Source organism: Chanos chanos, chromosome 5, assembly GCF_902362185.1.
Source record: "Chanos chanos chromosome 5, fChaCha1.1, whole genome shotgun sequence".
NCBI lineage: Eukaryota > Metazoa > Chordata > Actinopteri > Gonorynchiformes > Chanidae > Chanos > Chanos chanos.
In genome coordinates, this window is record NC_044499.1 from 53,062,923 (window position 1) to 53,079,072 (window position 16,150).

The following is a 16,150-nucleotide window of genomic DNA, read 5'->3' on the forward strand; positions in this document are numbered from 1 at the left end:
CAGGTCTGTTTGTGTAGTGGGATGTGTTGGGTCCGTTTGTGTAGGGGGTTGTGTTGGGTCTGTTTGTGTAGGGGGTTGTGACAGGTCCGTTTGTGTAGGGGGTTGTGTCAGGTCTGTTTGTGTAGGGGGTTGTGACAGGTCCGTTTGTGTAGGGGGTTGTGTCAGGTCTGTTTGTGTAGCGCAGCTATGTCGGGTCCATTTCTAGGTTGTTGACGACTGATAGAGTTTAACAGGTGCACAAAAAGGTCCTTACCCGACTGCCCAGGAGGTGGGACTCCAGACGGTCCCCGAGGCAGACACATCAGGACTGTTAACACAGCAGCTCTGTTCCCTGAACACGGCTCCATGGCAATGGGTTTGGGTGGACCCTGCAGAGAGAGACATAGAAAATGTATTAAATATGAGCATGTCCACAGGCTGAGTGTAATTAACATATAAACCAGTCCCACTGTATGACACACAGGCCAAGAGTGAATGTGTATGTGTGTGTGTGTGTGTGTGTGTTGCGTGCTGTAAAAAAAAAAACTCCAGGAGTGTGACAGCTACATGTTATCAAACATCCTTCATTACAATACCCACACTGAATACATACTGAATACACACTGAATACACACTGAATACACATACTGCTGGTTTCTGTGGACAGATTCACCAGGCAAATCTGAATTTGCTTGATTCAATTTTGCATCCATAGATATTGCGTCAGTTTAACTCACCAAAACTATTTTCAGTAACAGTTTGTGAGACCAGACACAGACAGTCACAGACCGCCAATCAACTCACACAACTCTAATCTCAATAATACACCACAGTTTCTGAACATACAGACAAACTGTGGTCAAACCATACCCTTCTTCCTCCACTCCCTACAGCCAATCACAGCCAAATGACAGCTCTCATCCAATCAAATCAAGGCCCCAGTCCTGCTTCCAAATGTGCATGCCTTTACCAGGACATGACCTTTGCCATCCTGTTCTAATCATCATAATTAGTTCTGCATAAATCTGTCATTATAATTATGTCTAGGTGAGTGTGCAGCGTTTGACAGGTTTCAGAGCGGCTGACTCAGTGTGTCTGACCTCAGACATCTCGTTCCTCTAACGAACGTACGGCAGCATGGTCACTCTCTGCTGAATGCACAGCTCAGGGACAAAACCACACCTGAGCTGGTTTCTCCTCACTCCTCCCCTGGAACGCTCCATTACCACTTGGATTCCCAGCTGACCCACAGGGCTGTTTGAACTGGAAAGGTTTTGGGGAGCGGGACCCAGACCTGCTCAATCTGATGTCTCTTAATCAAGACAGCGGAGTCATGTCAGACACGCTACAAACAGCACATTCTCACACAAGCTCTTACTTCAACATCAACGAGTCATTTTTTAATGCAGATCAGTTTGGATAGCAACCCTTTACAAAGGACATTTTCACAGCTCTGAAAATACGAATATATGTATGAAAAATACATATGAATCTTATCATAAAAAACCTTCCTAATATGAAATGATTCTGGATTTTTTTTTTAACATCAAAGAGTTTATTTTGCATGTCCCAAAAATCCACTAGCAACTGTCAGTAATGACAACCTCTCCTCTTCTCCTCCAATTACGATCCAGACAAATCACAGTGAGACGGATTTTACAACCGACACCAGCGAGAGTGCACACACACACACACACACACACACACATAAACAAACACAGACCTGCACATAGGCACACGCACACTCAAACACACGCACATAAACAAACACAGACCTGCACATAGGCACACGTGCACTCAAACACACGCACATAAACAAACACAGACCTGCACATAGGCACACGTGCACTCAAACACACGCACATGTGCGCGCGCACACACACATACACACACACACACACACCCGCAGATACGCACTCACAGACACGGACGCAGACACACAGACCTGGCTGAGAGCAGCTGTGGAGTGAGATGGTGCAGGCGTGTGTGAGGTGACTGTTAAAGGTCAGTTGAAGCCTTCGCTGACAGTGATGTCCATTCTGCCGTGCACACGCAGGCTGTTATCAGAGCAATAACTGTCTCTCGCAGACGACAAGAGGCCACTTGTGCTGCACTTAAAAGTTCCAAGCCATTGTTTCTGAGTGACGGGGGTGGTGGGGGGGTTGGTTGGCTTCCCTTTCAGCCTCTCTGTTTGTCCGTGTGTAGAATTTCTATCCTTCTACTCCCCCCTTTCTCCCCCCTCCATCTCTGTGTTCTCTCTCTGTCTCTCTGCCTGCAGCATCTCAGAGGAGACTGTGTTCTCTCTCTGTCTCTCTGCCTGCAGCATCTCAGAGGAGACTGTGTTCTCTCTCTGTCTCTCTGCCTGCAGCATCTCAGAGGAGACTGTGTTCTCTCTCTGTCTCTCTGCCTGCAGCATCTCAGAGGAGACTGTGTTCTCTCTCTGTCTCTCTGCCCGCAGCATCTCAGAGGAGACTGTGTTCTCTCTCTGTCTCTCTGCCTGCAGCATCTCAGAGGAGACTGTGTTCTCTCTCTGTCTCTCTGCCTGCAGCATCTCAGAGGAGACTGTGTTCTCTCTCTGTCTCTCTGCCTGCAGCATCTCAGAGGAGACTGTGCTCTCTCTCTGTCTCTCTGCCTGCAGCATCTCAGAGGAGACTGTGTGATTTCTCTGTCTCTCTGCCTGCAGCATCTCAGAGGAGACTGTGTTCTCTCTCTGTCTCTCTGCCTGCAGCATCTCAGAGGAGACTGTGTTCTCTCTCTGTCTCTCTGCCTGCAGCATCTCAGAGGAGACTGTGCTCTCTCTCTGTCTCTCTGCCTGCAGCATCTCAGAGGAGACTGTGTGATTTCTCGGTCTCTCTGCCTGCAGCATCTCAGAGGAGACTGTGCTCTCTCTCTGTCTCTCTGCCTGCAGCATCTCAGAGGAGACTGTGTGATTTCTCTGTTAAATGTCAGTCAGCCACCCATCTCCTGTTCCCGATACATCTCTCGACCCGTTCACGCTTCGCGGGGAGTCGTCTGTGCCCGGGGGGGGGGGGGTCAAACCCGCTCCAGCGCTGCCCCGACCGACCCCTAACGCCATCGTCAGGCTGATGATAAAGTTTTTGGTCGTGTTCTATAGACTTCGCTTTCCCCCCCCTTTGTAATCAAAAGCCATAAGAGACATGAGAGATCTGTGGTCTCAGGAAGCCTGACAGCACTCCACACGGGTTCACACGCACGAAAATGGCCGGGGGGGGGGGGGGGGTAGCAGATAACAGGAGCGTAATATTGATATCAAACAAGTCCAAACCATCATCCAAATCCATTTTCCTGCATTTCCAGTGATCGCTTACGGTTTCAAATTTTACCGTGGGTAATTTGTCTGGTTCACATTAGCGTCACTCAGACGGATTAGAGCTAATCTGATCGCGGCCCATTTGTACCGTACAACTCATGAACAGTGATAAAGCCCAGGGTCTACAGACGCTAATGCAACCCGCTAATGCTCCAAATGACATAACAGATCATTCCATTATGACAAACCACGGCACCCTAAATCCCACCACACCGGGGGAGTTTTACCTGTCGGCCAACTGGACTCACACCACACCGGGGGAGTTTTACCTGTCGGCCAACTGGACTCACACTCATTCTTAAGAACACATCCTTATCATCTCTTCTCTGCTTTATTGTTATGAGAAATGATCACCGAGCATTTGAACTTCAGAAGCAAATTTCAATATTTTCATCAGTATTACAGCTGACCTGGACATGAATTCCAGTCTTTACACGCTGATCAAATATGAATGTCCTTTAGGCCATAGGCCATACACACACACACATTTTATCTTTCTCTCTCTACTTTTCTTATTCCATGCAGGAAAACATTCAGGACAGCGGCTGAATGTTTACCTTAATTTTTGGTTTCCAAGGTAACCACTGCAGTTTCCACAGGACCAGCCGAAGCACTCTGTCACAGCACCCGTTACACCAAGAGACCACCATTCAACACAGTAATGACCACACCACACAAATTTGTTATTTTGGTCATTTTGGTCACAAGAGGGATGGCATCTCCCCTCATCCCCCTACAAATCGCCTACTGGCTGACAGGTTTGACATACAGCTGATCCAAAACGTAAAGTAAAAATAACGGGAAAACACAAAAACCCGCACGCACGCACGCACACACACACACACACACACACACACACACACCCCGGGCTTTACTCATACAAGATGGAATATTATAATATAGGGATTACCCTTAATAGTTGTTAACTCTTGTATTGTTAACCTGGTCTGGGGAGAGAATCCTATTTCCACTGATGTAGCCGTGCTACCACTTGATTGGCAGGACCTCCATGCTGGGTGAACAGTGTTGTGAAAGGACCTGACCGTCCGTCCCCCGGTCGACGCCCCAACCTTTGAAAATCCCTGTGGTTGCACTACCTCGTCAGGTATCCTGTGGGTCAGTCACATCTCCGTCAGAGTCACGGCACAGCGCTCCGTAACGTCCCGCTGTGAGGCGATGTGTCAGGTATCCTGTGGGTCAGTCACGTCTCCATTAGAATCACGGCACAGCGCTCCGTAACGTCCCGCTGGGAGGCGATGTGTCAGGTATCCTGTGGGTCAGTCACGTCTCCGTTAGAATCACGGCACAGCGCTCCGTAACGTCCCGCTGTGAGGCGATATGTCAGGTATCCTGTGGGTCAGTCACATCTCCGTCAGAGTCACGGCACAGCGCTCCGTAACGTCCCGCTGGGAGGCGATATGTCAGGTATCCTGTGGGTCAGTCACATCTCCGTCAGAGTCACGGCACAGCGCTCCGTAACGTCCCGCTGTGAGGCGATATGTCAGGTATCCTGTGGGTCAGTCACGTCTCCGTCAGAGTCACGGCACAGCGCTCCGTAACGTCCCGCTGTGAGGCGATGTGTCAGGTATCCTGTGGGTCAGTCACATCTCCGTTAGAATCACGGCACAGCGCTCCGTAACGTCCCGCTGGGAGGCGATGTGTCAGGTATCCTGTGGGTTAGTCACGTCTCCGTTAGAATCACGGCACAGCGCTCCGTAACGTCCCGCTGTGAGGCGATGTGTCAGGTATCCTGTGGGTCAGTCACATCTCCGTTAGAATCACGGCACAGCGCTCCGTAACGTCCCGCTGTGAGGCGATGCGTCAGGTATCCTGTGGGTCAGTCACGTCTCCGTTAGAATCACGGCACAGCGCTCCGTAACGTCCCGCTGGGAGGCGATATGTCAGGTATCCTGTGGGTCAGTCACGTCTCCGTTAGAATCACGGCACAGCGCTCCGTAACGTCCCGCTGGGAGGCGATATGTCAGGTATCCTGTGGGTCAGTCACGTCTCCGTTAGAATCACGGGACAGCGCTCTGTAACGTCCCGCTGGGAGGCCAGACGACAGTTCAACTAGTGGGCCACCTCGCGACCCTGCCCCTCAAACACTCCCCAAATTCCACTGCATCTAAAACCAGGCGATCAAGTGTCTCTTTAGCTTGGCAAAAAGGGGCGACCCTTCCTTGTAGTGGAAGTCATGTGCAGCATGTGTCTGTTATTGGCCACGGCTCCACGTACAACCCACCACTGAGCGTCTGCTGTGGACATGGACTCTCCTGGGGAAACCTGAGCACCTTGAGTCCACCGAGTTAAAATGTGTGACTGACACAAATTCTGTACAAAGCCTTCGTGGATGTTCCTTCACATTCCCCGTGCTGTAGGGCCGTAAAGGGGAGAAACGCTCCCTCCCCTTCCTGATGGCTCTCCACAGCAGGAGAAACTGTTAAACGTGGAAAAGACTGCTGTCACCTCCTCTCTCTAGGCTCTTGGGTCCAGTTAAAGTGCCTCCCTGAATCTGGCAGTCTGTGTCAACCACCTCTTTGAGCACTCTGACCCTGACACCTGCTGCTCCACTCAGGTCAGCCACGGCCCTCAGGTCAGCCACGGCCCGCAGGTCAGCCACTGTCCTCAGATCAGCCACTGTCCTCAGATCAGCCACGGCCCTCAGGTCAGCCACGGCCCTCAGGTCAGCCACGGCCCTCAGGTCAGCCACGGCCCTCAGGTCAGCCACGGCCCGCAGGTCAGCCACTGTCCGCAGATCAGCCAATGTCCTCAGATCAGCCACTGTCCTCAGGTCAGCCACGGCCCTCAGGTCAGCCACTGTCCTCAGGTCAGCCACTGTCCTCAGATCGGCCACTGTCCTCCAAGAATCGCTGACCTGGAGTCTTGGAGGCAGTCAGTCCGGTGCTCCTAAAACAAGCACGTATGGATGGTGATGTCAGTCGGCTCTTCTCTGATGCTGAGGTGCCGGGACTCATCCCTGTTGATTTTGGGCGTCGTCCCAGACTGGTCCTTCAGCCTCGTTTTAATAAAAACAAGTGTATGTCGTACCCGTGTCCTCATCATGCCTTAAAAGTGCACATGCTGTTCCCGTCCACAGAGCCGCTGTGCTGCCTGTATGTGGAGGTGAAACTCAAACAGACCCTGTGCTCCTTCCTGAGGCACTACATAAAGGACAGGAGACCTGTTCCAGCATTCCCCTGACCAGAAGAAAAAAATCACCAGTTTCCTCTCTTACTACTGAGATTGGTGGTTCCAGTACCGTAAACTGGTGCCAAAGTGTGGAAGTAATCAGGTTGTTGGCGACCAGAACTCTCCCCCTATAGGACCGCTGGGGCAGGACCCATGTCCATTTAGACCACTCTCCACACACCTTTTCCCCTAGTCCCTCCCAGGCCCCCCCAGGGAGAGAGAGAGAGAGAGAGAGAGAGAGAGAACATAATAAACACACAGAATGAATGAGAGTGAGACAGAGAATTCTGAAAGACTCTCTCTCTCTCGCACCCTCTCGTCCTGACGCCAGTTCTCATCCATCATGTTGTGTGTGGTGTTAGTGGCCCATATGCTGAGTGCCGGCAGAGACAGCTGTGTCGTCTGAACTGCTTTAAAAAAGCCTTCTTTGATTTGGCACCAAACTCCCCTCCTACTCACCCACACACACACACACACACACACACACTCCCCTGTAGCCGTAAAGACAAAATTCCTTTACATACACACACACACGCACACACACACACACCTGCCCCTGCGGATCTGGATACAGGTGACAGAGTGTGTTGTGAAAGGTGTATCTGTCTCAGCCTCCCTGCCTCAATCAGACACCCAGACATCCTGTCACCCGGTTTTCTGTGTCAGGAATGCCAACCTTCACGCCCGATTCCCACAAATCTGTCAACACTCAGACAGTGTGTCTGTGGACAACTCCACACACTGCTTCTCATCTGCACAAAAACACAAAAACACAACACACAACGTCCAGTGTTTTGACAGGACTACACACTGTTCACTGCAGCCCTGTCCACTGTGTGGTCCACACACTTCACACAGACTCATCCAGAGGACAAGAAACATTATCATACAGATAACATGCTATAGAGCTAATGACCATGGGCTGTCATTCCTCACAGAACTCTGTTAACACATCTCAGCAGCTCCAGATGCTGTGTCATTAACCTTTACGACAAGCAATTACTCTCAGCCTGAACACAGATCTTCCACATCCTCACAGGGACAGACACCAGCTAATGCTAGCATCACAGCTAGCACCCAAGTATCAAATACCCATATAGCACCCAAGTATCAGATACCCATATAGCACCCAAGTATCAGATACCCATATAGCACCCAAGTATCAGATACCCATATAGCACCAAGTATCAGATACCCATATAGCACCCAAGTATCAGATACCCATATAGCACCCAAGTATCAGATACCCATATAGCACCCAGGTGTCAAATACCCATATAGCACCCAAGTATCAGATACCCATATAGCACCCAGGTGTCAGATACCCATATAGCACCAAGTATCAGATACCCATATAGCACCCAAGTATCAGATACCCATATAGCACCCAAGTATCAGATACCCATATAGCACCCAAGTATCAGATACCCATATAGCACCCAAGTATCAGATACCCATATAGCACCCAAGTATCAGATACCCATATAGCACCCAAGTATCAGATACCCATATAGCACCCAGGTGTCAGATACCCATATAGCACCCAAGTATCAGATACCCATATAGCACCCAAGTATCAGATACCCATATAGCACCCAGGTGTCAGATACCCATATAGCACCCAGGTGTCAGATACCCATATAGCACCCAAGTATCAGATACCCATATAGCACCCAGGTGTCAGATACCCATATAGCACCCAGGTGTCAGATACCCATATAGCACCCAAGTATCAGATACCCATATAGCACCCAGGTGTCAGATACCCATATAGCACCCAAGTATCAGATACCCATATAGCACCCAAGTATCAGATACCCATATAGCACCCAAGTATCAAATATCCATATAGCACCCAAGTATCAGATACCCATATAGCACCCAAGTATCAGATACCCATATAGCACCCAGGTGTCAGATACCCATATAGCACCCAGGTGTCAGATACCCATATAGCACCCAACTATCAGATACCCATATAGCACCCAGGTGTCAGATACCCATATAGCACCCAGGTGTCAGATACCCATATAGCACCCAGGTGTCAGATACCCATATAGCACCCAAGTATCAGATACCCATATAGCACCCAGGTGTCAGATACCCATATAGCACCCAAGTATCAGATACCCATATAGCACCCAAGTATCAGATACCCATATAGCACCCAAGTATCAAATACCCATATAGCACCCAAGTATCAGATACCCATATAGCACCCAAGTATCAGATACCCATATAGCACCCAGGTGTCAGATACCCATATAGCACCCAGGTGTCAGATACCCATATAGCACCCAACTATCAGATACCCATATAGCACCCAAGTATCAGATACCCATATAGCACCCAGGTGTCAGATACCCATATAGCACCCAGGTGTCAGATACCCATATAGCACCCAGGTGTCAGATACCCATATACAGTGCAGCTTTAGAGGAAGGCAATGGGGGAGAACCAGTGGTGAGTCAAATGATTAGCATGAGAATGCACAGTTGGAACAGGCCCTGTCCACAGAGGAGGACAGAGCGGGATAAGTGACAGACAGGAACTGATTTTTTTATTAATACAGCTGTTCAATAACATCTGTTTCCATCAGAAATATCCAACACCACAGCACAGTTATCAGCCCTCTGTGTGCAAACACGAGCGTTTTATAAAGTGTTCTCCAACACACACCTCATTCACTCTCCAACTCACCTTCACACACCTCACACACTCTCCAACTGACCTTCACACACCTCACACACTCTCAAACTCACCTTCACACACCATCTACAAACACACACCTCACACACTCTCAAACTCACCTTCACACACTCTCAAACTCATCTTCACACACCATCTACAAACACACACCTCACACACTCTCAAACTCACCTTCACACACCTCACACACTCTCAACTCATCTTCACACACCATCTACAAACACACATCTACACACTCTCAAACTCACCTTCACACACCATCTAACAACACAACACAACACAGCACATCACAAGACCACTTATAAAAAAAAAAACTCACTGAATACAAACAAAACAGTGCCACTGCTTTAAACTGGGCTTTATTTTAAAAATGCTCAGAGGTGAAGAGCACACTCCCCTGCCCTTAAACAGGCCCTGATCCACTCTCAGCCCTGATCCACTCAACACCCCTCCACTCTGGACACCCCTCCACTCTGGACACCCATCCACTCTCAACACCCCTCCACTCTGGACACCCCTCCACTCTCAACACCCGTCCACTCTGGACACCCCTCCACTCTGGACACCCATCCACTCTCAACACCCCTCCACTCTGGACACCCATCCACTCTCAACACCCGTCCACTCTCAACACCCGTCCACTCTCAACACCCGTCCACTCTCAGCTAATGGATTCTGGAGTGGTAATCCACACAGTACTGTGCGGTGTGGCAGGTTATTCTGACTGTGTGTGTGTGTGTGTGTGTGTGTGTGTGTACCTACAGCAGTGTTGTCAGCTTGATGAGTTAATGGGGGACAGGCTGTGTGTAAACGTTAGGACAGGGTGTGTGTTTAGGTTAGGTAACTGTGTGTTGAGGTTAGGCAAGTGTATCCCAGTGCTGTAAGGATGAGCAGGTGTAGCCAGGGGAAGAACAAACACAATTTGGCTTCAGCAGAAACAGGTCCGACTGAAAAGGTTCAGCCCAAGGTTCTGATGTCTTAAATTAAAACTGAACCAAAATCCAGCAGCACACACACATTTACACACACAATACACACACACACACACACACAACACACACTTAGACACACTCACACACACACACACAACACACACTTAGACACACTCACCTTAACTCCTCCCTGCAGTAGCTCCACCTGGTCACTCCCCACATCCAGTGCGACAGAGGCAAACGGTCTGCTGGCCATCTGCTGTCTCTCCCTCATCAGCTGCTATAAGCCCAAAGGAAAAGAGACAGAGAGAGAGAGAGAGGGAGAGAGAGGGAGGGAGAGAGAGAGAGGGAGGGAGGGAGAGAGAGAGAGAGAGAGAGAGAGGGAGGGAGAGAGAGAGAGAGAGAAGGAGAGAGACAGAGAGAGAGAGGGAGAGAAGGGGGGGGAGAGAGACAGAGAGAGAGGGAGACTTGATAAGGATATGACCAGTAAAAAAATATAGTTTTTTGTTTCACTTGTCCTAAACACAGACTCAGAGGATTTCAGAGAAATGAATCTACAGTTGACCTCTTGATCCGCTATTGCAATCAGACTAGAGACCAGTAACAAACAAACTGGAAGAACTAAACAGCCACCTCAGGAACAGGGCAGGTGGGTGTGGCCTGGTATGGGTTGGGAGCCTGTAGGTCCATTGTGAGGAGACTGGAGAGAATTTTCCCTCAGTTTAAAACATATGACAAGTAATTACTCTGCCATTGATTCACACAGCATCAGTATTCAACTGCTGCTCTTTCATTAATCGTACACTGCACCTCCTTTCTCCCCTCTGCCCAGGCCACACCGCCACACCCTCAGACAAAGCCAAACCTCCGCAGAAAACTATTGATTTCTCCTCTCTCCTCTGATAGCTGTCCCCTCAGAGAACCTCCTGGCCAAGCGGGAGGGAGTCATCTCCATGTTTGGGTACAACTGTCAGAGCCCCTGACTCTTTCAAACAAGTGTGAATGCGTGTGTGTGTGTGTGTGAGAGAGAGAGAGTGAAAGAGAGGGAGAGAGAGAATGAGAGAGAGAGAGAGAAAATTGAGAGAGTGACAGTCTTTCTATCTGCTACACTCTCTTTTGTCTGCAACGCCTCCTCTTTTGATTACAGCTCCTCCTTTGATTACACCTCCTCTTTTGATTACACCTCCTCTTTTGATGACAGCATCTCTCTTCTTTCTGTAATCACCACCTCCTCACAGCCTACACATACACAAACTGACACAAATGATGTGTGTGTGTTTTTGTGCGTAAAACGTGTAAAATGACAAATTCATTTGTGGGCAGTGAGGACAGGAGGAATGAGATGCTACTGAATGTGAATTCTCTCTTCATTCTGAGTGGCAGGTGTCTGTCTTTAGCAGCCGCTTACTCAATAGGGTGAAACAGTGAAACACAATGGTTTTGTCACCGTGGTGATAATCGATGTCTAAACGCAGCTGATCCAGCCGCCAAGGACACAGCTGATTGGATTAGGGATGGACAGGACTGGGCTGCATTAAGCTCTAATTGTTTCACAAATTAGCAACCAAAGCCACACACACATGCACGCGCACACACACACACAAAGCACTACAGACAGAGAGAAGTCAATAAGAAAGGCCTTCTGAAACTCTGTAATAAGGACAGAAATACCAGTTACTGTGGGAGCATTGAGTGTCCCTCTCATCAATGATAAACACGCACAGCACAGCACAGCCAGTGACAATGGGCCAGTGAATGGAGGCACTGTTAGCTGAGCTCTTAATCTGTTAAAGAGTTCACTGCTTTGCATCTAGACACTTACAGACCAAATAACAGCATGATGCTTACAGACCAGATAACAGCATGACACTCACAGACCAGATAACAGCATGACACCTACAGACCAGATAACAGCATGGCGCTTACAGACCAGATAACAGCATGACACCTACAGACCAGATAACAGCATGACACTCACAGACCAGATAACAGCATGACACCTACAGACCAGATAACAGCATGACACTCACAGACCAGATAACAGCATGACACTTACAGACCAGATAACGGCATGACACCTACAGACCAGATAACAGCATGACGCCTACAGACCAGATAACGGCATGACACCTACAGACCAGATAACGGCATGACACCTACAGACCAGATAACAGCATGACACTCACAAACCAGAAGACAGCATGACACCTACAGACCAGATAACAGCATGACACCTACAGACCAGATAACAGCATGACACTCACAGACCAGATAACAGCATGACACCTACAGACCAGATAACAGCATGACACCTACAGACCAGATAACAGCATGACGCCTACAGACCAGATAACAGCATGACACTTACAGACCAGATAACAGCATGACACCTACAGACCAGATAACGGCATGACACCTACAGACCAGATAACAGCATGACACTCACAGACCAGATAACCGCATGACACCTACAGACCAGATAACAGCATGACACTCACAGACCAGATAACAGCATGACACCTACAGACCAGATAACAGCATGACACCTACAGACCAGATAACGGCATGACACTCACAGACCAGATAACAGCATGACACCTACAGACCAGATAACAGCATGACACCTACAGACCAGATAACGGCATGACACTCACAGACCAGATAACAGCATGACACTCACAGACCAGATAACCGCATGACACCTACAGACCAGATAACAGCATGACACTCACAGACCAGATAACAGCATGACACCTACAGACCAGATAACAGCATGACGCTTACAGACCAGATAACAGCATGACACCTACAGACCAGATAACAGCATGACGCTTACAGACCAGATAACAGCATGACACTGACAGACCAGATAACAGCATGACACCTACAGACCAGATAACAGCATGACACCTACAGACCTGATAACAGCATGACACCTACAGACCAGATAACAGCATGACACTCACAGACCAGATAACAGCATGACACCTACAGACCAGATAACAGCATGACACCTACAGACCAGATAACAGCATGACACTCACAGACCAGATAACAGCATGACACTCACAGACCAGATAACAGCATGACACCTACAGACCAGATAACAGCATGGCGCTTACAGACCAGATAACAGCATGACACCTACAGACCAGATAACAGCATGACACCTACAGACCAGATAACAGCATGACGCTTACAGACCAAAGACGTCAATGTACTCTGTGCCTTTGCAACAACGATTGAATGATTTTAACTCAAAACAGCACAGCCTCTCTCACAGATACATGCACGCACACACACACACACACACTCGCGCACACACACGGCGTTCCTTGTCCATATACGTGGAGAATGAGACAAGAGCCTCAAAGCCCTGCAGTGAGTCAGTAAAATATTCAAACAGAGACATCGCACAGAGTGACAAACAAAAAAACAAGTGCAAAGAAACACAAAAGAAAAACAAACTTAGCGCAAGAGAGGAATGAGGTGAAGTGTGACTGAGAGAAAAATGTGGTAATGGTGACGGATGGTCCAGTGTCAGTATCGTAATGGTCCAGTGTCAGTGTCGTAATGGTCCAGTGTCAGTGTCGTAATGGTCCAGTGTCAGTATTGTAATGGTCCAGTGTCAGTATTGTAATGGTCCAGTGTCAGTGTTGTAATGGTCCAGTGTCAGTATTGTAATGGTCCAGTGTCAGTATTGTAATGGTCCAGTGTCAGTGTCGTAATGGTCCAGTGTCAGTGTCGTAATGGTCCAGTGTCAGTATTGTAATGGTCCAGTGTCAGTGTCATAATGGTCCAGTGTCAGTGTCGTAATGGTCCAGTGTCAGTATTGTAATGGTCCAGTGTCAGTATTGTAATGATCCAATGTCAGTGTCGTAATGGTCCAGTGTCAGTATTGTAATGGTCCAGTGTCAGTGTCGTAATGGTCCAGTGTCAGTGTCGTAATGGTCCAGTGTCAGTATTGTAATGGTCCAGTGTCAGTGTCGTAATGGTCCAGTGTCAGTATTGTAATGGTCCAGTGTCAGTGTCGTAATGGTCCAGTGTCAGTATTGTAATGGTCCAGTGTCAGTATTGTAATGGTCCAGTGTCAGTGTCGTAATGGTCCAGTGTCAGTATTGTAATGGTCCAGTGTCAGTGTCGTAATGGTCCAGTGTCAGTGTCGTAATGGTCCAGTGTCAGTATTGTAATGGTCCAGTGTCAGTGTCGTAATGGTCCAGTGTCAGTATTGTAATGATCCAATGTCAGTGTCATGACCCAGTCTGAACAAACACCATGACCCAGTCTGAACAGGTCCAATGACCCAGTCTGAACAGGCCGCATGACCCAGTCTGAACAAACACCATGACCCAGTCTGAACAAACACCATGACCCAGTCTGAACAGGCCGCATGACCCAGTCTGAACAGGCCGCATGACCCAGTCTGAACAGACACCATGACCCAGTCTGAACAAACACCATGACCCAGTCTGAATAGGCCGCATGACCCAGTCTGAACAGGCCGCATGACCCAGTCTGAACAAACACCATGACCCAGTCTGAACAGGCCGCATGACCCAGTCTGAACAGGCCGCATGACCCAGTCTGAACAAACACCATGACCCAGTCTGAACAGGCCGCATGACCCAGTCTGAGCAGACAGCATGGCCCAGTCTGAGCAGACAGCATGACCCAGTCTGAGCAGACACCATGGCCCAGTCTGAACAGACACCATGACCCAGTCTGAGCAGACACCATGACCCAGTCTGAACAGACACCATGGCCCAGTCTGAACAGACACCATGGCCCAGTCTGAGCAGACACCATGGCCCAGTCTGAACAGACACCATGACCCAGTCTGAGCAGACACCATGACCCAGTCTGAACAGACACCATGACCCAGTCTGAACAAACACCATGACCCAGTCTGAACAGACACCATGACCCAGTCTGAACAAACACCATGACCCAGTCTGAACAGACAGCATGGCCCAGTCTGAACAGACACCATGGCCCAGTCTGAGCAGACAGCATGGCCCAGTCTGAGCAGACAGCATGGCCCAGTCTGAGCAGACACACGTGGGTAAGAACATGTGGGCGAGATTTAGAGTGTGGTTATGTGGGCACAGTAGGTGGTTTGTTATTTTTTAAGGGGGGGCGTGGCCCAGTGGCCGACAGGGGCGTGGCCCAGTGGCCGACAGGGGCGTGGCCCAGTGGCCGACAGGGGGATGGCCCAGTGGCCGACAGGGGCATGGCCCAGTGGCCGACAGGGGCGTGGCCCAGTGGCCGACAGGGGGGTGGCCCAGTGACCGACAGGGGGGATGGCCCAGCAGTCACTGACACCACTCTATATATGGGGATGGCAGGTTAACAAGGGGGATGGCTTCCCCCTTCAAATCGCCTACTGTGCGGGTGGCACATAGGGGTGTGAATGTGTGGGCAGGGTCGGGTGTGGTTGTGTGGGTGGGTTTTAGGGTGTGGTTATGTGGGCGGGCATAGGGTGTGAAGGGGAGATGGAGAAGGAGGTGCTGATTCTGTCCAGTACAGCCGTGGCAGTGGGTGCCTGTCTAACACAGAGGACAGTTTCAGACCCCTGCAGCAGGAGCTGACAATGGAAGATCCACAGAGCCAAAATCAGCTCCTTCCTCTGAAAGTCTCTATGAATTCATTCATGTCCGCTGAGCAGTGACATAGAGACCCGAAGGACAGAACGAGAGGGAGACAGAGACTTTAAACAGAGACAGTGAAAACAGTGGTATGCATTTATTGATGAGAAGAGATTTGCTCTCAGTAACAAACTGCCTTTGTTCACAGCCAAAACGCTTCATCTGCAACCAGCCCACTTCTCCATCACCTGCAACCAGTCCACTTCTCCATCACCTGCAACCAGCCCACTTCTCCATCACCTGCAACCAGCCCACTTCACCATCACCTGCAACCGGCCCACTTCTCCATCACCTGCAACCGGCCCACTTCTCCATCACCTACAACCAGTCCACTTCTCCATCACCTGCAACCAGCCCACTTCTCC

The 16,150-nt window shown here is 49.5% G+C and overlaps 1 protein-coding gene across 1 annotated transcript in view; it reads right to left on the bottom strand.

Moving 5' to 3' along the window:
* atrnl1b (attractin-like 1b) overlaps window positions 1–16,150 on the bottom strand; it is a 95,393-nt gene that overhangs the window by 5,072 nt on the left and 74,171 nt on the right. Inside the window, exons 27-28 of the mRNA XM_030775173.1 lie at window positions 10,319–10,420; window positions 254–368 (exon numbers count right to left, since the gene is read on the bottom strand). Coding sequence (XP_030631033.1) covers window positions 254–368; window positions 10,319–10,420 — 217 coding nt within the window. The remainder of the gene's footprint in view (window positions 1–253; window positions 369–10,318; window positions 10,421–16,150) is intronic.